The 20,432-nt window shown below is 42.9% G+C and overlaps 1 protein-coding gene across 1 annotated transcript in view; it reads right to left on the bottom strand.

The window, feature by feature from the left end:
• Positions 1–20,054, bottom strand: part of LOC106612959 (connector enhancer of kinase suppressor of ras 1) — a 101,173-nt gene extending 81,119 nt beyond the window's left edge. Inside the window, exons 1-2 of the mRNA XM_045714239.2 lie at positions 19,874–20,054; positions 13,995–14,152 (exon numbers count right to left, since the gene is read on the bottom strand). Of these exons, the coding sequence (XP_045570195.1) occupies positions 13,995–14,152; positions 19,874–19,925 (210 nt within the window). The 5' untranslated portion in view covers positions 19,926–20,054. The remainder of the gene's footprint in view (positions 1–13,994; positions 14,153–19,873) is intronic.
• Between the last annotated feature and the right edge of the window lie 378 nt (positions 20,055–20,432).

Here is a 20,432-nt window from a genome sequence, read left to right on the forward strand (position 1 = left end):
GTGGTGGTCTTATTCTTCTCACTTTGCTTGGTGAGGTAGATTGCTGCTATAACTTGATGACCCGTCACATACCTAACCATTTCCTTGGCTCTCTTGTAGAGTGTATCCATTGTTTTCAGTGCCATGATGTTCTTGAGGAGCAAATTCGATGCATGAGCAGCACAGCCAATGGGTGGGATGTGAGGGTAGGAATCCTCCACTTTAGACCAAGCAGACTTCATGTTCGCAGCATTGTCTGTCACCAGTGCAAATACCTTCTGTGGTCCAAGGTCATTGATGACTGCCTTCAGCTCATCTGCAATGTAGAGACAGACCGGTGTGTCTGTTGTCCCTTGTGTCTGTGCTCTTGTAGAATACTGGTTGAGGGGTGGAGATGATGTAGTTAATTATTCCTTGCCCACGAACATTTTACCACCCATCAGAGGTGATTGCAATAGTATGCTTTCTCTATGATTTGCTTGACCTTCACTTGAACTCTGTTGAACTCTGCATCCAGCAAATGAGTAGATAAAGCATGTCTGGTTGGAGGGGTGTGTGCTGGGCGAAGAACATTCAGAAATCTCTTCTAATACACATTGCCTGTGAGCATCAGAGGTGAACCAGTTGCATAAACAGCTTGAGCAAGACATTCATCAGCATTTATATGACTACGTTCCTCCATTCAGTCAAAAAAACGTCTTATTCCAGGAGGACCATGAGCTGTTGCTATCGATAAGGTGTCTGATTCATCATTTTCACCTCGAAAAGAAGTAGAGGGACTTTTGTCAGAGGTTGCTTGTTGTGAGTGCTGAGGGAACTTTATGCACTTGGCCAGATGATTCTGCATCTTTACATATGATTTGGTACAGTATTTGCACATGTACACAGCTTTTCCTTCTACATTAGCTGCAGTGAAATGTCTCCACACATCAGATAGTGCCCATGGCATTTTCTGTAAAGATTAGAAAAAAATTGTAAATAAAAAAATAATAATAATACAATTCCATGTACAGATAAATAGTTAAGCAGTTAGATTAAACAACTCCTTCGTAAGATAAATGTTTTAAAATGAAATGTATGGAACATTCCTCAGTTAGCAGGCTCAAGGTAGCTAAAGCCCACATGATAGCAAAAACAAACTAGCAGAAATTGTTTACAAGTTAGAAATTATTTATACACACTTTGCTGTAGGCTACTATTTACTAGTTAACAAAAAAATGATCTATGTCATATAACATATATTCACCCCACCCAGTATTGTAATCAAAACTTACCAGAAAGCATGTAGTCCTTGGCTCAGACAGTGTAGTAGTGTGGGCTCAATAGCATCTCATTCTGTGCAAGATCTTGAGAATCAGCTGTGCATGTGATGGAAGAATGCACTGTGCATGCAGAGGGTTGCAATTCCATTGAATTGGGGATAGTTTAACCAAAATATGACACAAGACCTAGAATTGCCTTATGTGTATCCCACAAAAGGTTCACCGTTATAAACTAACTTCTTTGATGAATTTAAGCTAAATTCCCCAAATTCCTGGGTTTAACGGAAATGTTCCGACCCTTTGCAACCCTAGATAGACGTATGCACAGCTAGCACACACGGCTTCTGAAAGATTGCACAGCGGCCAAAATATCACACACTGCTTCCAAAATATTATTCCCAGCGTATAAACTAGTTATAATCCACCGAGGCCCAAATTAAAGCAAAAAAAGCATTGTTCAAATCCAATCTGGGTATAAAATGAACATGAATACCAAAATGAATGTGTAAAAAAACAAATGGCAACAGGAAAAAGAATGTCATTATTTAAAGCAATCCTTTAAGTGGACCACAAAAATCTAATACTTAGGATGCTTAATAAGGGACAACAAATATATAAAGATAAAGTTATCCTATTACTGAACAATATTAAAGCAGATATTTTTAAAATGGAACAATATTCCCATAAATCTTACAGGTAGAATAATTAAGCAATAAGGTACGAGGGGGTGTGGTATATGGCCAATATACCATGGCCAAGGGCTGTGCCTTGATACAGCCCTGAGCCATGGTATAAATGGCCATATATCACAAACCTCTGGGATGCTTTATTGCTATTATAAACTGGTTACCAACATAATTAGAACAGCAAAAAATACATGTGTTGTCATACCCATGGTATACCACGACTGTCAGCCAATCATAATTCAGGGCTTGAACCACCCAGTTCATAAACCTTTTTAGAATGGCATGGCTCCCGAAGTTTTTATATTTATTCTCGGTAATACCAATTACCCCAACTAGGACATTCTTTAAAAAAAGATATACTACTCGGTCACAACAGGACTTTATACAGGAAAATAAAAATTATAGAATAAACAGGAAAGTTTTACATCTTCTTAAGTCTGAGGGTGGTTTTAACCTTCCATACTGGAAGTTGTATCAACTCACCACCCAGGGCTTTTACTTGCGACACATAGATAAATGCACTAAAAAGAGGAACAATGGGAACATATTAAAGATGAACATGCTCATCCCCAGAATCTTTTCACGTGTCTGTCTTCAAAGGATAAAGCTAAGAACATTAACAACAGTATAGTTAAAAACACTATAACAATATGGAAGAAAATGAAAAGTGGTCTACAAGAACCAATATCACTCACTAAAAACACAACCCTTTTCAGAACTCACTGATAAAAATTGGTCTTCATGGAAAACTAAAAGACATGGAAACTGTAAATGACTTGGTAATAGAAAATAAATCTATTTTCATGACAGAGCTAAAACGCAATTTTGGACTGAACAATGTAGATATTTTACTTAAAAGTTTCATATCAAGAAATGTCTATATAAAATATTTTGGAAATCAGCCCAATCTTGAAGGAATGCTATTTGATAGGTAAGCTAGCCTATTTTTTTTTAAATTATATTTACCTGGAATTGTAGAACTGGAATTGCGATACAGTGATTTATAAGTGGAATAATCTGTCTGTAAAGAATTGTTGGAAAAATTACTTGTGTCATGCACAAAGTAGATGTCCTAACCGACTTGCCAAAACTATAGTTTGTTAACAAGAAATTTGTGGAGTGGTTGAAAAACAAGCTTTAATGACTCCAACCTAAGTGTACGTAAACTTCGACTTCAACAGTACATACAAATGACAAAAGAGCTGCTAGCCAGTGACAACAAACATTCCCCACACAGTAGTTTGCATATGAGAAGTATTATCACTAGCTTCTTTTGTGTTAGCCTTTGGTTGTAGATGAAGCGCACACACACACACACAGAGTACCAGTCAAAAGAATGGACACACCTACTCATTCAAGAGTTTCTTTATTTTACTATTTTCTACACTGTAGAATAATAGTGAAGACATCAAAACTATGAAATAAACACACATGGAATCATGTAGTAACCAAAAAAGTGTTAAATAAAAATATATTTCATATTTGAGATTCTTCAAAGTTGCCACCCTTTTCCTTGATGACAGCTTTGCACACTCTTGGCATTCTCTCAACCAGCTTCATGAGGTAGTCACCAGGAATGCATTTCCATTAACAGGTGTGCCTTGTTAAAAGTTAATTTGTGGAATTTCTTTCCTTCTTAATGCATTTGAGCCAATCAGTTGTGTTATGACAAGGTAGGGTTGGTATACAGAAGATAGCCCTATTTGGTAAAATACCAAGTCCATATTATGGCAAGAACAGCTCAAATAAGCAAAGAGAAATGACAGTCCATCATTAGTTTAACACATGAATGTCAGTCGATCCAGAAAATGTCAAGAACTTTTAAAGTTTCAAGTGCAGGTGCAATGCAAAAACCATTAAGCGCTATGATGAAACTGGCTCTCATGAGGACCGCCACAGGAAAGGAAGACCCAGAGTTACCTCTGCTGCAGAGGATAAGTTCATTAGAGTTAACTGCACCTCAGATTGCAACCCAAATAAATGCTTCAGAGTTCAAGTAACAGACACATCTCAACAGCAACTGTTCAGAGGAGACTGCGTGAATCAGTCCTTAATGGTTGAATTGCTGCAAAGAAACCACTACTGAAGGACACCAATAATAAGAAGAGACTTGCTTGGGCCAAGAAACACAAGCAATGGACATTAGACTGGTGGAAATCTGTCCTTTGGTCTGATGAGTCCAAATTTGAGATGTTGGGTTCCAACCACCGTGCCTTTGTGAGACCTAGAGTAGGTGAAAGGATGATCTACGCATGTGTGGTTCCCACCGTGAAGCATGGAGGAGGTGGTGTGATGGTGCTTTGCTGATGCCACTGTGGGAACCAAATCACTGTGTCAGTGATTCATTTATAATTCAAGGCACACTTAACCAGCATGGCTACCACAGCATAATGCAGCGATACTCCATCCCATCTGGTTTGTGCTTAAGTGGGACTATCATTTGTTTCTCAACAGGACAATGACCCAAAACACACCTCCAGACTGTGTAAGGGCTATTTGACCAAGGAGAGTGATGGAGTGCTGCATCAGAAGACCTGACCTCCACAATAACCCAACCTCAACCCAATTGAGATGGTTTGGGATGAGTTGGACCGCAAAATTAAGGAAAAGCAGCCAACAAGTGCTTAGCATTTGTGAAGACTGTTGGAAAAGCATTCCTCATGAAGCTGGTTGAGAGAATGACAAGAGTGTGCAAAGCTGTCATCAAGGCAAAAGGTGGCTACTTTGAAAAATCTAAAATATATTTGAGATTTTTCAACACTTTTTTGGTTAAAACATGATTCCATATGTGTTATTTCATAGTTTTGATGTCTCACCATTATTCTACAATGTAGAAAATCGTCAAAATTAAGAAAAACTATTGAATGAGTAGGTGTGTCCAAACGTTTGACTGGTACTGTGTATATTAGGGGTGAAACGGTACGTGTGTTCGTATCGAACCGTTCGGTAAACGGTCCACGGGTTCGGCACGCACTGCGAACCGAACAATACATTCATCATATATTATAGCTAGGAAAATATGTATATTTCATTGTAAAAAAATATATTGCATAAACCAATGGCGTATAAATTAACGTGGGAAAAATATCCACATAGAAATAAAGTTGTCTTTAAAAAAAAAGTTTTGTATCGTAGCTGTATGCAGCTCCGCTCATTAGTTATTTCAATCCAGAGAGAACAGAGCTGAGAGAGCATCGTAGCAGCAATTAATTCACGAAGGAATTAGCAGTTAGCGAAATGCAAAGGAGCAACATGGCAAGCCAGAACGAGAAGACGCCCCAGTTTCATTCAGGTCTGCAGTCTGGGAACATTTCAGTTTCCCTGTAAATTATAACGGGGATTGCCAACGAGTGGTGGATAAAACTTCTACAACATGTGGGCTCTGTTCACCGCCGATAGCCTATTCGAGTGGCAATACGAGTAACATGACTACTCATTTAGGCCGACATCACCCCAAAGTGCCAACCGGTGGGACTAGGCGAAAAAATTAATCAGCAGCCAATCGGCAACCACTTCTCCCCCCAGCCTTCAGGCATCAACCTGCGGCAGACTCCCGTAGGGATGAACAAATCAACGCAGCGACAGCTAAATATATAGCGGCAGATATGAGACCCTTCTCTGTGGTGGAGAATACGGGGTTCAGAAACATGTTTCAAGTGGTCTAGTCGCGCCTCACTATTCCTTCCCCGTACACATTTTGCCCAGACATTAATACCTGCCTTATACAAAATAACTAAAGAACAACTTGAGAGCGAGTTGTCAGAAACGCGGTGTGTTGCTCTAACGTCTAGAGCTACAGAGAGTTACCTTACTGTAACGCCTCATTTCATTACGGCAGAGTGGGAGATAGAAAGCCATGTCCTTCAAACACGTCCCCTTGAGAGTAGTCACACCAGTGTAAACGTGGGGGAAGAGCTAAGGGATGTAGGTGCAGTGTGGAAGTTGGAGAGGGATAATGTAACGATTCCTGTAACCACTGACGATGCGAGAAATATTGTAAATACAGTTGCACTAGCTGGATTGGGGCCACAGATAGGATGCTTTGCTCACGTTATTAATCTACATCTCATAAAGCAATGTCAGTGAATCCAATCTCTCAACTCCTAGCAAAGATCAGGAAGGTGGTATCCGTCTTTCATAAAAACACAAGTGCTGCACATGTTTTCAAGCCAAAACAGGAGATGCTGGAGCTGCCAAACCACAAACTAATCCAAGATGTCCCGACAGGATGGAATTCAAGCCATGACATTGTTGAGAGATACCTTGAGCAGAAAGTTGCGGTGTATTCTACACTGACTGATCAAGCTGTGAGGAAGAATGTCAAAGATAGTGACTTTCTCTGAAAATGACATAAGACTAGCAGAGGAAGTTGTCAAAGTGTGCAAACCTCTCAAAACAGTCACAACACAGAGCATTCCATCAGTTTCCATGGTCCTGCCTATGAAAATCAATGATCCTGAAATCATTGGTGGCATCTGATGAAGATGAACCCGCAGTAAGGGATGTCAAGACTGCCATCAGAGTTAACCTGGAGCCTAGACATGGACCCCTGGCTCAAGTCCCTGCTGCACCTGCATGCTGCTGCACCTGCATGCTGCTCATGCTGCTGCTCGTCTGAGTCTACAATGAACTCACAGCAGAGATTGTGACCAATATACAACAGGTATTGTATTTATTTTGTTAATGTGACATTTATTATTTTATTAATTAGTGATTTAACAATGAATTATAAAGAAATAATTGTAAATTGTCATAATAGTTAGTGCCTAATATATATTTCTAACAACAAATCATATTTTTTAAAGCCACTTCAGAGAGAGTAATTTTCATCTAGTTTAATTCTGCAGGGTCAAGCCACAGATACCACAGGAGCCAACCCCTCTACAGAGACGACAGGGGTTCTCCTCCAGAAAATAAGTCTGCCATGGCTGAGCTTTTTGGGGAGTTGTTCACGACCCAGGAGCAGAGATACAAGTCAAAGGTCAAGGTCATAGAGGAGGTGGTGACCTCATACAAGGAGGTGGACTGTATTCCCCTGGATGCTGATCCACTTACATGGTGGAAGACCAAAGAGTTAATATACCCTCATGTTGCCATGTTAACAAGGCGCTACCTGGCTGTGCCTGGGACCTCTGTCCCTAGCGAGAGAGAATTCTCCACAGCGGCTGACATTGTCACAGCAAGCCCATCAGTGCTGACTGCAGATCATGTGAATAGACTAATCTGCTTAAAGAAAAACTTGAAAATCTGATAAAAATGTTTTTTTTTTTTTTCAAGTAACCAGTCTGAAGTGGTCCTATTTTGTTCAAGGCACTGCTATGTGACTTAATGTTGATATATGCTGCTGGACTTTTATTTCCTGTTATAAAGGCAGGCACTGCTGTTTTTTGTTGTCTGTTTGTTTCCATATGCTCTTGGGAATTCAAGCTACCCATGTTTACTATTATAATAAATGGAAAATCTAAATACAAATGACATATTTCTCAGGCATTTATTTTGTTGATGTATTGAAACCGTACCATATCATACCGTGAGTTTTGTGAAGCGTTTCATCCCTAGTGTGTGTGTATATATATATATATATATATATATATATATATATATATATATATATATATATATATATATATATATCGTACAAGAAAAATACTATCTGGGGAAGAAGAATAGACGGTAGATGGCCTCATACTTTAATGGACAGTCATTACAGGTCCATTCTGAGTGTCTTTTCACAATTTCAAGGAGCTGGTAATTTGTCTGCACACACACACACACACACACACACACACACACACACACACACACACACACACACACACACTTATGGTCATGCGTGTTGTATAGCTCTGTGATTAAGGAAATGGTCACATGACCCACGGAGAACAATCAACCATGACAAAATGTTTTATGGATATTTGTATTTATATACACTGCTCAAAAAAATAAAGGGAACACTTAAACAACACAATGTAACTCCAAGTCAATCACACTTCTGTGAAATCAAACTGTCCACTTAGGAAGCAACACTGATTGACAATAAAGTTCACATGCTGTTGTGCAAATGGAATAGACAACAGGTGGAAATTATAGGCAATTAGCAAGACAACCCCAATAAAGGAGTGGTTCTGCAGGTGGGGACCACAGACCACTTCTCAGTTCCTATGCTTCCTGGCTGATGTTTTGGTCACTTTTGAATGCTGGCGGTGCTTTCACTCTAGTGGTAGCATGAGACTGCACTACCTGGCTCAGGTAGTGCAGCTCATCCAGGATGGCACATCAATGTGAGCTGTGGCAAGAAGGTTTGCTGTGTCTGTCAGCGTAGTGTCCAGAGCATGGAGGCGCTACCAGGAGACAGGCCAGTACATCAGGAGACGTGTAGGAGGCCGTAGGAGGGCAACAACCCAGCAGCAGGACGGCTACCTCCGCCTTTGTGCAAGGAGGAGCAGGAGAAGCACTGCCAGAGCCCTGCAAAATGACCTCCAGCAGGCCACAAATGTGCATGTGTCTGCTCAAACGGTCAGAAACAGACTCCATGAGGGTGGTATGAGGGCCCGACGTCCACAGGTGGGGGTTGTGCTTACAGCCCAACACCGTGCAGGACGTTTGGCATTTGCCAGAGAACACCAAGATTGGCAAATTCGCCACTGGCGCCCTGTGCTCTTCACAGATGAAAGCAGGTTCACACTGAGCACGTGACAGACGTGACAGTCTGGAGACACCGTGGAGAATGTTCTGCTGCCTGCAACATCCTCCAGCATGACCGGTTTGGCGGTGGGTCAGTCATGGTGTGGGGTGGCATTTCTTTGGGGGGCCGCACAGCCCTCCATGTGCTCGCCAGAGGTAGCCTGACTGCCATTAGGTACCGAGATGAGATCCTCAGACCCCTTGTGAGACCATATGCTGGTGCGGTTGGCCCTGGGTTCCTCCTAATGCAAGACAATGCTAGACTTCATGTGGCTGGAGTGTGTCAGCAGTTCCTGCAAGAGGAAGGCATTGATGCTATGGACTGGTCCGCCCGTTCCCCAGACCTGAATCCAATTGAGCACATCTGGGACATAATGTCTCGCTCCATCCACCAACGCCACGTTGCACCACAGACTGTCCAGGAGTTGGCGGATGCTTTAGTCCAGGTCTGGGAGGAGATCCCTCAGGAGACCATCCGCCACCTCATCAGAAGCATGCCCAGGCGTTGTAGGGAGGTCATACAGGCACGTGGAGGCCACACACACTACTGAGCCTCATTTTGACTTGTTTTAAGGACATTACATCAAAGTTGGATCAGCCTGTAGTGTGGTTTTCCACTTTAATTTTGAGTGTGACTCCAAATCCAGACCTCCATGGGTTGATAAATTGGATTTCCATTGATTATTTTTGTGTGATTTTGTTGTCAGCACATTCAACTATGTAAAGAAAAAAGTATTTAATAAGGTTATTTATTTCATTCAGATTTAGGATGTGTTGTTTAAGTGTTCCCTTTATTTTTTTGAGCAGTATATTTCAATACAGTAGATGGTAATTATGGGTGTCTGACCAGTTCCTATTTTATTTATTTAACGAGGCAAGTCAGTTAAGAACAAATTCTTATTTACAATGACGGTCTACACCAGCCAAACGCGGACGACGCTGGGACAATTGTGCTCCCTGCACTATGGGACTCCCAATGACGACCGGATGTGATACAGCCTGGATTCGAACCAGGTACTGCAGTGACGCCTCTTGCACTGAGATGCAGTGTCTTAGACCGCTGTGCCACTCGGGAGCCCTATGACGGCACACACTCAAGGATGTACACTCCAGAGATAAAAAGCCCCATACACTCACACGGACACACACACACGAAGACGGACAGTACACACACACACAAGGATGTACACCTCAGAGATAAAAATCTCCTTACATGGACACACACACATGAAGATGGACAGTACACACACACAGAAACGAAGATGGACAATACACACACACACAGCAGCTACAAATCTCAATATGAGTCCTTTGTAGTTCATAACATTTCCCTCCGGAAAGCTTACCATAAACCATTACAGTATTACAGTTAATAGCACCCTGCACCCGATCAGACCTTTAGTCACTACATGCTGCTGGGGCCATTCAGACCATAGGAAAGACCAAGGTCTGTATTCATAATGAGTTGGAGTGCTGATCAAGGATCAGCTTTGCCTTTTAGAACATAATGAATAGCATTACATGGACAGGGGGGTGACATGATCCTAGATCAGCACTCCTACTCTGAGACAACCTCATTAAATCATGAAGGGCAGAAACCCCCTTGTTATTCAGTTATTTTTAAAGCAGACCATTACAATCAGATCAACGGCTTAGCCCCGGCCTGGCATCCGCGGTTACGCCACTCAAACCCACAGGCCCTGGCACCGTCCCTTCGACTAAATTAATCCTCCCAGGGGAAACAAAGCACGTTGAAACTTGGAAGCGGTGAAACACAGAAATGTGTCCTCTGTTTCCATTAGTGACCTGAGACTGAGTCCACAGAAAGTTTGTGTTGAGAAAAAGCAATGGATGGAGGGAGGAGAGCAGAGACAATTTAATTAGGGGAAAACTTAGAGTGAGAATGGAAGACATGGGAAATTGGAGAGAAGAGGAGGAGCCTGTTAGCCAGTGACAACAAACGTTCCCCACACTGTAACTTGCATATGAGAAGAATTACCACTAGCTTCTTTTGTGTTAGCCTTTGGTTGTAGATGAAGCGCGTGCGTGTGCGCACACACACACACACACACACACACACCTCTCTGCAGGCAAAGTGAAAACAATAAAACACCAGATGAAGCCTGAACTTAATAACTCAACCCTCTGCTGTAATCTGTAAATGGCAGTTGATGAATGTCAGAGGGGGACTTGAAAAGGTTAGAATAGAAGCAGTCACTTGTTTAGGCTGGTACAGACCCAGATCTGTGTTTCTGAAACAGCTACATTTATTTAGCCCGAAACGAAATGAAAAAGAGCTTTACACAGACACCCTAGACCAACTCCAATTCGGATATCGCCCCAACAGATCCACAGATGACACAATCTCAAATGCACTTCACACTGCCCTCTCCCACCTAGACAAGAGGGGAAATAACTATGTGAAAAGGCTATTCATAGACTACAGCTCAGCGTTCAACACCATAGTCCCCTCCAAGCTAGGGACCCTGTGACTGAACCCCTCCCTCTGCAACTAGATCCTGGACTTCCTGACGGGCCGGCCCAAGGTGATGAGGTTAGGCAACAACCTCCGCCACGTTGACTCTCAACACGTGGGCCCCTCAGGGGTGTGTACTTAGTCCCCTCCTGTACTCCCTGTTCACCCACGACTCCAACACCATCAACAAGTTTGCTGACGACACAGCGGTGGTTACCGTCACTGATGAGTCAGCCTACAGGAAGGAGGTCAGAGACTTAGCAGTGTGTTGCCAGGACAACAACAACCTCTCCCTCAACGTCAGTAAGACCAAGGAGCTGATTGTGGACTATAGGAGAAAGAGTCATGAAGTCATGAAGACGGCACAACAACACCTTTCCCCCTCAGGTGACTGAAAAGATTTGTCATGGGTCCTCGGATCCTCAAAAAGTTCTACAGCTGCAATAGAAAGCCTCTTGACTGGCTGCATCACTGCTTGGTATGGCGAATGCACCACCCTTGTCAGATACAGAGGGTGGTGCGGACAGACCATGTACATCCCTGCCATCCAGGACCTCTAAATCAGCCGGTATCAGAGAATAGCACGAAGAATTTCCAAAGACTCCAACCACCAAGCCATAAACTGTTCACTCTGCTACTGTCCGGGAAACAGTACCAAAACGTCGGCTCTCGGACCAACAGGTTCCGAGGCAGCTTCTACCCCCAAGCCATAAGACTGCTAAATAGTCAATTAATGATACCCAAACTATCTGCACTGACCACACACACACACACACACACACCCACACACACAACGACACATCACAAAACACACACACTCATTATTTGCTGCTGCTACTACTACTTTGTTCTTTATTTTACTCGTATCTATCCTGATGCCTAGTCACTTTACCCTGCCTTCATGTACATATCTACCTCAAATACCTTGTTATTATCTATCCTGATGTCTAGCCACTTTACCCTGCCTTCATGTACATATCTACCTCAAATACCTTATTATTATCTATCCTGATGCCTAGTCACTTTACCCTGCCTTCATGTACATATCTACCTCAAATACCTTGTTATTATCTATCCTGATGCCTAGTCACTTTACCCTGCCTTCATGTACATATCTACCTCAAATACCTTGTTATTATCTATCCTGATGCCTAGCCACTTTACCCTGCCTTCATGTACAGATCTACCTCAAATACCTTATTATTATCTATCCTGATGCCTAGCCACTTTACCCTGCCTTCATGTACAGCTCTACCTCAAATACCTTGTTATTATCTATCCTGATGTCTAGCCACTTTACCCTGCCTTCATGTACAGCTCTACCTCAAATACCTTGTTATTATCTATCCTGATGCCTAGCCACTTTACCCTGCCTTCATGTACAGCTCTACCTCAAATACCTTGTTACTATCTATCCTGATGTCTAGCCACTTTACCCTGCCTTCATGTACAGCTCTACCTCAAATACCTTGTTACTATCTATCCTGATGTCTAGCCACTTTACCCTGCCTTCATGTACATATCTACCTCAAATACCTTGTTATTATCTATCCTGATGTCTAGCCACTTTACCCTGCCTTCATGTACATATCTACCTCAAATACCTTATTATTATCTATCCTGATGTCTAGCCACTTTACCCTGCCTTCATGTACAGACCTACCTCAAATACCTTATTATTATCTATCCTGATGTCTAGCCACTTTACCCTGCCTTCATGTACAGACCTACCTCAAATACCTTGTTATTATCTATCCTGATGTCTAGCCACTTTACCCTGCCTTCATGTACAGCTCTACCTCAAATACCTTATTATTATCTATCCTGATGCCTAGTCACTTTACCCTGCCTTCATGTACATATCTACCTCTAATACCTTATTATTATCTATCCTGATGTCTAGCCACTTTACCCTGCCTTCATGTACAGATCTACCTCAAATACCTTGTTATTATCTATCCTGATGCCTAGTCACTTTACCCTGCCTTCATGTACATATCTACCTCAAATACCTTATTATTATCTATCCTGATGCCTAGTCACTTTACCCTGCCTTCATGTACAGCTCTACCTCAAATACCTTATTATTATCTATCCTGATGCCTAGTCACTTTACCCTGCCTTCATGTACAGCTCTACCTCAAATACCTTATTATTATCTATCCTGATGTCTAGCCACTTTACCCTGCCTTCATGTACAGCTCTACCTCAAATACCTTGTTATTATCTATCCTGATGTCTAGCCACTTTACCCTGCCTTCATGTACATATCTACCTCAAATACCTTGTTACTATCTATCCTGATGTCTAGCCACTTTACCCTGCCTTCATGTACAGACCTACCTCAAATACCTGGTACCTCTGTACATTGATCTGGTACTGGTACTCCCTGTATACAAATCCATTATTGTGTGTTATATTTTTAAACTGCATCATTGGGAAGGGCTCATAAGCAAGCATTTCACGGTAAAGTCTACACCAGTTGTGACAAATCAAATTGTATTTATCAACCAAAAATGACGGTAACTTTCCACCAAATTCCTACATTTTCCAGAAATCCTGTTAGAAGGATTTGGGATTCCCTGTTTATTCCAGAAATCCTGGTAGAAGGATTTGAGATTCCCTGTTTATTCCAGAAATCCTGGTAGAAGGATTTGGGATTCCCTGTTTATTCCAGAAATCCTGGTAGAAGGATTTGGGATTCCCTGTTTATTCCAGAAATCCTGGTAGAAGGATTTAGGATTCCCTGTTTATTCCAGAAATCCTGGTAGAAGGATTTGGGATTCCCTGTTTATTCCAGAAATCTTCCAACCAGGATTTTTTTTTTAAATGAATAAAATAAAACCTTGGGCCTTGTATCAATCAATGAGCACTCCAGCCCCCAGGGAGCAGCAGCCCGGGTCTCACCAGGGAGCAGAGCTTCTCCACAGCCTCCAGGATGAGCTCCTGGTGGCTGATCTTGTGAACGCCCAGTCGCTCCAGGTCCTGGGAGGAGAGCTGCAGCAGGTCCAACCCCGTCACCTGCCACTCTTTGAAGGGGTACTGCTGAAGAGGGGCATCCAGACCTGGAGAGAGAGACCACACATGGATAAACAGATTTTTTTTCAAGCTTTTATTAACATTTTCTGACAAATGTGCAGTTACCTTAGTGGACATTATTGTTTTTGTCCTTCCACGAACACACTTGATTCAACTTATCATCATCTAATCATCAAACCTACAGGGCAAAAGCAAACATATGCATCCTTCTGGGTCCCCAGTCTCCTGGCAACCAAATGTTACCCCACGCCCACGGACATTCGTTTCTTCTCTGCAATGAGTCTTGAGCGGAGTACCTCCCTGACCCTTCACCGAATGCTAACACATTCGGGGCCGTCTGATTGGTCTAGAAACCGATGGGTTGGGCCAGAACGTCACTTGTGCCCCTCATCACCACAAACAACTTAAATGATGGAAGTCTCAGACTAAAGTATGTAGTGAACGACAGTGCAGCGGAATCATTTACTGTGAGTCATCAGGCTAGGACCAGGAAAACACTGGGCTAGATGTTTATTTAACCAACAATCCTTATACACCCTCAAATAAAGTGATACCCATCATCCTAATTTCTTACCGTATCATCATGTTAATCTCATCACAACAGCATTGTCATGGTCATTATCTGTATCTTTACCGTTATCATCATGGCAACAGCATTGTAATAATTTCCAATCACAGAGGAGATGATGCCTCGTTATTAAATCAATTACTAACTTGTTGACCAGTGTTTTGTCTCACTGCCCCCCAATTTACTGCTCGTTTCTACAGCACCAACTTGCGAGTTGGTCAGCTCCTGCTCGTGTAGTGTATGAGCAGGCAGGATCCATACAGAGCAAGTTCTCCGCTTTCTCTTCGTTTGCCGTACTGGTGTGTGACTCAGGTGTGTTGCTTGTGTGTTTGCCGTTTCACTGGCTGTTCATGTTTTGGGAGGTGGGGTGCGTGCTGTATTTGCGAATACACTGTAGCTCATAGCAAACTCTTAGTAAATTCCTGTCAAGAAGAGAATCACAGAAGCCCAGCTAGCCTGTAGTTTTAAATGGAGGTCGCTAACAAACGTTTTCAACGTTGCAGGAGTTGTTTATTTTGCTCAATTCCGGGGCAATACGGACTATGGCTACTCTTATAAAAACAGTAGCAAACTCACAAAAGCTGCTGGGCAATCCATGCCGGACACAGTCTTCAAAACAGCTTCGCTGCCTTGGATCCAGATGTTTCGGCGCCTTCATCCCGGAGGACTTCCGCTTTGAGATTGGATCCAGAGGTACCTGCGACTTTGTCCCCTGTTCTGTCTCCCACTCTCTCTCCAGTGGCTTCTACCGTGGGTTCAGATCTTTCCCTTCATCAGCCATGATGGATTCTACGGCTGGCTCGGGTCCATCAAGCCACACCTCTCATCGGTTCTCGAAGGGTCTTCTAAACCACTCAAGGCTAAAGAACAACCAGACATCCCCAACCATTTCACCAGCTGTCATCATCGGCAGCTCTATGGTGAGAAACATCTTGGTTCCCGGGGCAAAAACCCTGTGCTCACCTGAGGCACGAGTACAGGACATTACAATGCTGCGTCCTACCATTCTAACACAGCTGCCGGTGGCTGACACCGCTGTAGTCCATGTGGGGTGTGTTCTTAGACAGGTAACTCTTTATCCACATTATAACAGGGGGTGTAAAGCCATAACACATACATTTTTCCAGCAGCAGACTATGATCAATAATGTCAAAAGCTGCACTGAAGTCTAACAAGACAGCCCCCACAATAATTTTATCATCAATTTCTCTCAGCCAATAAGTGCTGTGCTTGTTGAGTGTCCTTCCCTATGTGTGCTGAAAATCTGTTGTCAATTTGTTTACTGTGAAATGGCATTATACCTGGTCAAACACAATTTTTTCCAGAAGTTTACTAAGGGTTGGTAACAAGCTGATTGGTCAGCTATTTGAGCCAGTAAAGGGGGCTTTACTATACTTGGGTAGCAGAATGACTTTAGCTTCCCTCCAGGCCTGAGGGCACACACTTTCTAGTAATGTCATCTGTTACAAGCAAGTTATTGACTTCATGGACCTTGTTTCTCAGGCTGTATATGTTAATATGGGCTATTTTTAGCACTTTTCTGGGTTGCTTAATTTTTTTAAATGCTTTACTGGGAAGCTTATCAGAAGTAGACTTGATAGTGCAGGGTGAGCTGCACAAAGTGGTCTTCCTACTAGGGCACACCGTCTCAGTGCTAACAGTGTAACTCTGGTTCATAGGCTCATGATTACTGCATACAATAGCTGTAGGATTAACAAAGGTATTCAGGACAATTAGGGGGACATACATTAAGTTATTTACATTGTGTCTATCAAAGCCCCTGGGATAATGAACATGTAATGAAGCATTATGACGACTCTGTCAGAATGGTAGGGATTAGCAGAGCTGGTCTTGGGTGATTGATAAGTCATTGTTTCACCGCTGCCTTGAAATGCGTAGACAGAGTCCAGGAGCCAAGATGATTGGGATGGATTCCGTCCTTCCTGTAGAGTATCTTCTGTTTCCAGAAGCTGTTAAGGAGCCTATTGGACCTAGACTTGGCCAGTGATGTACTGGGCCTTACGCACTACCCTCTGTTGTGCCTTATGGTTAGATGCCGAGCAGTTGCCATACCAGGCGGTGATGCAACTGGTAAGGATGCTCTTGATGGTGCAGCTGTAGAACCTTTTGAGGATCCGGGGACCCATGCCTAATATTTTCAGTCTCCTGAGGGGGAAAAGGCATTGTCGTGCCCTCTTCACAACTGTCTTGGTGCTTGGTGTGTTTGGACCATGATAGTTTGTTGGTGATGTGGACACCAAGGAACATGGAACTCTTGACTTACTCCACTACAGCCCCATCGATGTGAAAGGGGACCTGTTCGGAAATCCTTTTCCTGTAGTTCACAATCATCCCCTTTGTATTGCTCACGTTGAGGGAGAGGTTGTTGCCCTGGCGCCACACTGCCAGGTCTCTGACCTCCTCCCTATAGGCTGTCTCATTGTTGTCGGTGATCAAGCCTACCACTGTTGTGTCGTCAGCAAACTTAATGATGATGTTGAAGTCATGCTTGGCAACGCAGTCGTGGGTGAACAGGGAGTACAGGAGTGGACTAAGCACGTACCCTGAGGGGCCCCCATGTTGAGGATCAGCATGGCAGATGTGTTGTTGCCTACCCTTACCACCTGGGGGTGGCCTGTCAGGAAGTTCAGGATCCAGTTGCTGAGGGAGGCGTTTAGGCCCAGGGTCCTTAGGTTAGTGATGTGCTTTGTGTCCACTATGGTGTTGAATGCTGAGCTGTAGTCAATGAATAGCATTCTCACATCGGTGTTTCTTTTGTCCTGGTGGGAATGGGCAGTGTGGAGTGCGATTGAGACTGCGTCATCTGTGGATCTGTTGGGGCGGTATGCAAATTGGAGTTGGTCTAGGGTTTCTCGGCTGATGGTGTTGATGTGAGCCTTGACCAGCTTTTCAAAGCACTTAATGGCAGGTTACCTACGCTTTCTTGGGCAGAGGGACTATGGTGGTCTGCTTGAAACATGTATGTATTACAGACTCAGTCAGGGAGAGGTTGAAAATGTCAGTGTTAGACCCTTGCCAGTTGGTCCGTGCATGCTTTGAGTACACGTCCTGGTAATCCGTCTGGCCCCGCGGCCTTGTGAATATTGACCTGTTTAAAGGTCTTGCTCACATCGGCTACAGAAAACATGATTACACAGTCGTCTGGAACAGCTGGTGCTCTCATACATGCTTCAGTGTTGCTTGCCTCGAAGCGAGCATAAAAGGCATTTAGCTGGTCTGGTAGGCTCGCGTCACTGGGCAGCTCGCGGCTGGGTTTCCCTTTGTAGTCCGTAATAGTTTGCAAGCCTTGCCACATCCGACGAACGTCGGAGCCGGTGTAGTATGATTCCATCTTAGTCCTGTATTGACACTTTGCCTGTTTGATGGTTCATCTGAGGGCATAGCGGGATTTCTTATAAGTGTCCAGATTATTGTCCTGCCTCCTTGAAAGCGGCAGCTCTAGCCTTTAGCTTGGTGCGGATGTTGCCTGTAATCCATGGCTTCTGGTTGGGATATATATTTACGGTCACTGTGGGGGGGACGTCATCGATGCACTTATTGACAATGCTGGTGACTGAGGTGGTATACTCCTCAATGCCATTGGATGAATCCCGGAACATATTCCAGTCTGTGATAGCATAACAGTCCTGTAGCGTAGCCTCCGCGTAATCTGACCACTTCCGTATTGAGTGAGTCACTGGTACTTCCTGCTTTAGTTTTCGCTTGTAAGCAGGAGGATAGAATTATGGTCAGATTTGCCAAATTGAGGGTGAGCTTTCTATGCATCTCTGTGTGTGGAGTAAATGTGGTCTAGAGTTGTTTTTTCCCTCTCGCTGACGAATTCTCACAAGGCACCCCTATCGCCCCTTGTATTTCCGTCTTTTCTTCACGCGAATGCCGGGGATTTGGGCCTGGTCTCGGAGAAGCAGCATATCCTTCGTGACGGACTCATTAAAGAAAAAATATTGGTCTAGTTCGAGGTGAGTAATCATTGTTCTGATATCCAGAAGCTCTTTCGGTCATAAGAGACAGTAGCAGCAAAATTATGTACAAAAGTTACAAACAATGTGAAAAAACACAAAATAGCACAGTTGGTTAGGAGCCCGTAAAACGGCAGACATCCCCTTCGGCGCCATTCTTTCTCAGCTATTATTGCCATATTGCAATGGTATAAACTCAGTGCAGACCTTTTTAAATCATTGAATGTGGAAAATATGCTCTTATGAACAAAAACAGCCTATAAGCAAACTAAAAAAAGTGTGTGGGACTATCTACAAATTCAAGCTTAAACTGTTGTGTGTAACAGATTCTAGAAGTTTCTCAGACTGTCAGAGGCATTTGAGTAACTGGACAAGTTTCTACTCGCTGAAAATAATGGCTGCAGTATTGGTGTAATTTAGACCCATTTGGCTGCTTTGAAAAAAAATATAAAATACAGCACATTCCAATAGTTCCACATAATCAATACATGTAGAAAGTGACATACTATACTCACGCTTTAGTCTACAACCTGACACTAATGCCTGTAAAACCAAGCATGCCATGAAAATTGTATATTCTGAATCGGGGAGGATGGCGAGCAATCTACACATTTTTTGGTGTGGAATTGTTATATATTTTTTAAGACTTAAAAAAAAAAGGAATTGACAAAGGTGTCAATTGCTCCCCATCCTCAGAATATAAAATTGTCATTGTTATGGCATGCCTGGTTCAATAGTTATTGACAAGAGGACATCGAATTTCCAAAAGAAAACTAATTTTACCTTGGTGGCGAACCGAACCATATAGCTACCGGCATATGGTTCCGACTCTAAAAAGGTCAGGTAAAAAAATACCTTCCTGTGGATATCTTGTCTCAAATTTCAAGCATTTGAAGGACAAACCGTACAGACAACCGGTAGAGTAAGTTTAAATGTCGGCCTAATTATATAAAACATTCTGGCTTGTAAGAAACATTTACACGATTTTGCAGGCAAAAGTATCAGGCTAGGCTACATATATGATATACCAATTAATTGTGTATTACAGCTTTATCAATCAGACTTGGCCCCTATCAATTTAACTTCCTCATTCCACCTACCCTTCCAAGAGGATTCGTGGCGCTTCTATTTACGGCTACCTGTGTGAAAACCGAATTAAACTCACCTGCCAAACACAAACAGCGCCAATTATAGCCTACCTTTGAGCCAGTCGCTCACTCTCTCCTTGCTCCACGACGTTATAGGCTGCATGCTGGGAGTCCTGGGAATGTTGATGAAATTATTCCCAATCGAATTGTTCAACGGACTCTACTCCTCTGGATCAGAGGAAGGAACATTTCATCCCGACGATGGGCACTCCCACTGACAGGTACAGGTCCCTCCGCGAACCAATAGCATTAAGTTGTCTGCCTATGATTCAGACGCACATATTGTTATTCACACTCACATTGGAGCGGTGGGAGTGGTACAGTAGAATACTGCCATTATTTCAAACTTTAGCCTACATCATTTGATGAGGGATTAACCGAAAGAATTGCAACGAGTAGTGAAGGCTGGTCTTTATTTGTCGACTTAATTCTTATTCCAAAGTTCGTTGCTTTTGGGAATAGGTTTTGTTTCTCAAGAGTGGTTAGGAGTTTGTTCCTTTTTTAGCAATAGTGAAAGAGCCAAGTGTAACGTAGCAGCTATTTAAACTAACTATACTACTAACTATTACTCCAAATAACTATAGTTTACCATTGAATGTGAGTTGTATTG

Source organism: Salmo salar, chromosome 01 (genome assembly GCF_965601325.2).
Source record: "Salmo salar chromosome 01, fSalSal1, whole genome shotgun sequence".
In the NCBI taxonomy this organism is placed as follows: Eukaryota; Metazoa; Chordata; class Actinopteri; order Salmoniformes; family Salmonidae; genus Salmo; species Salmo salar.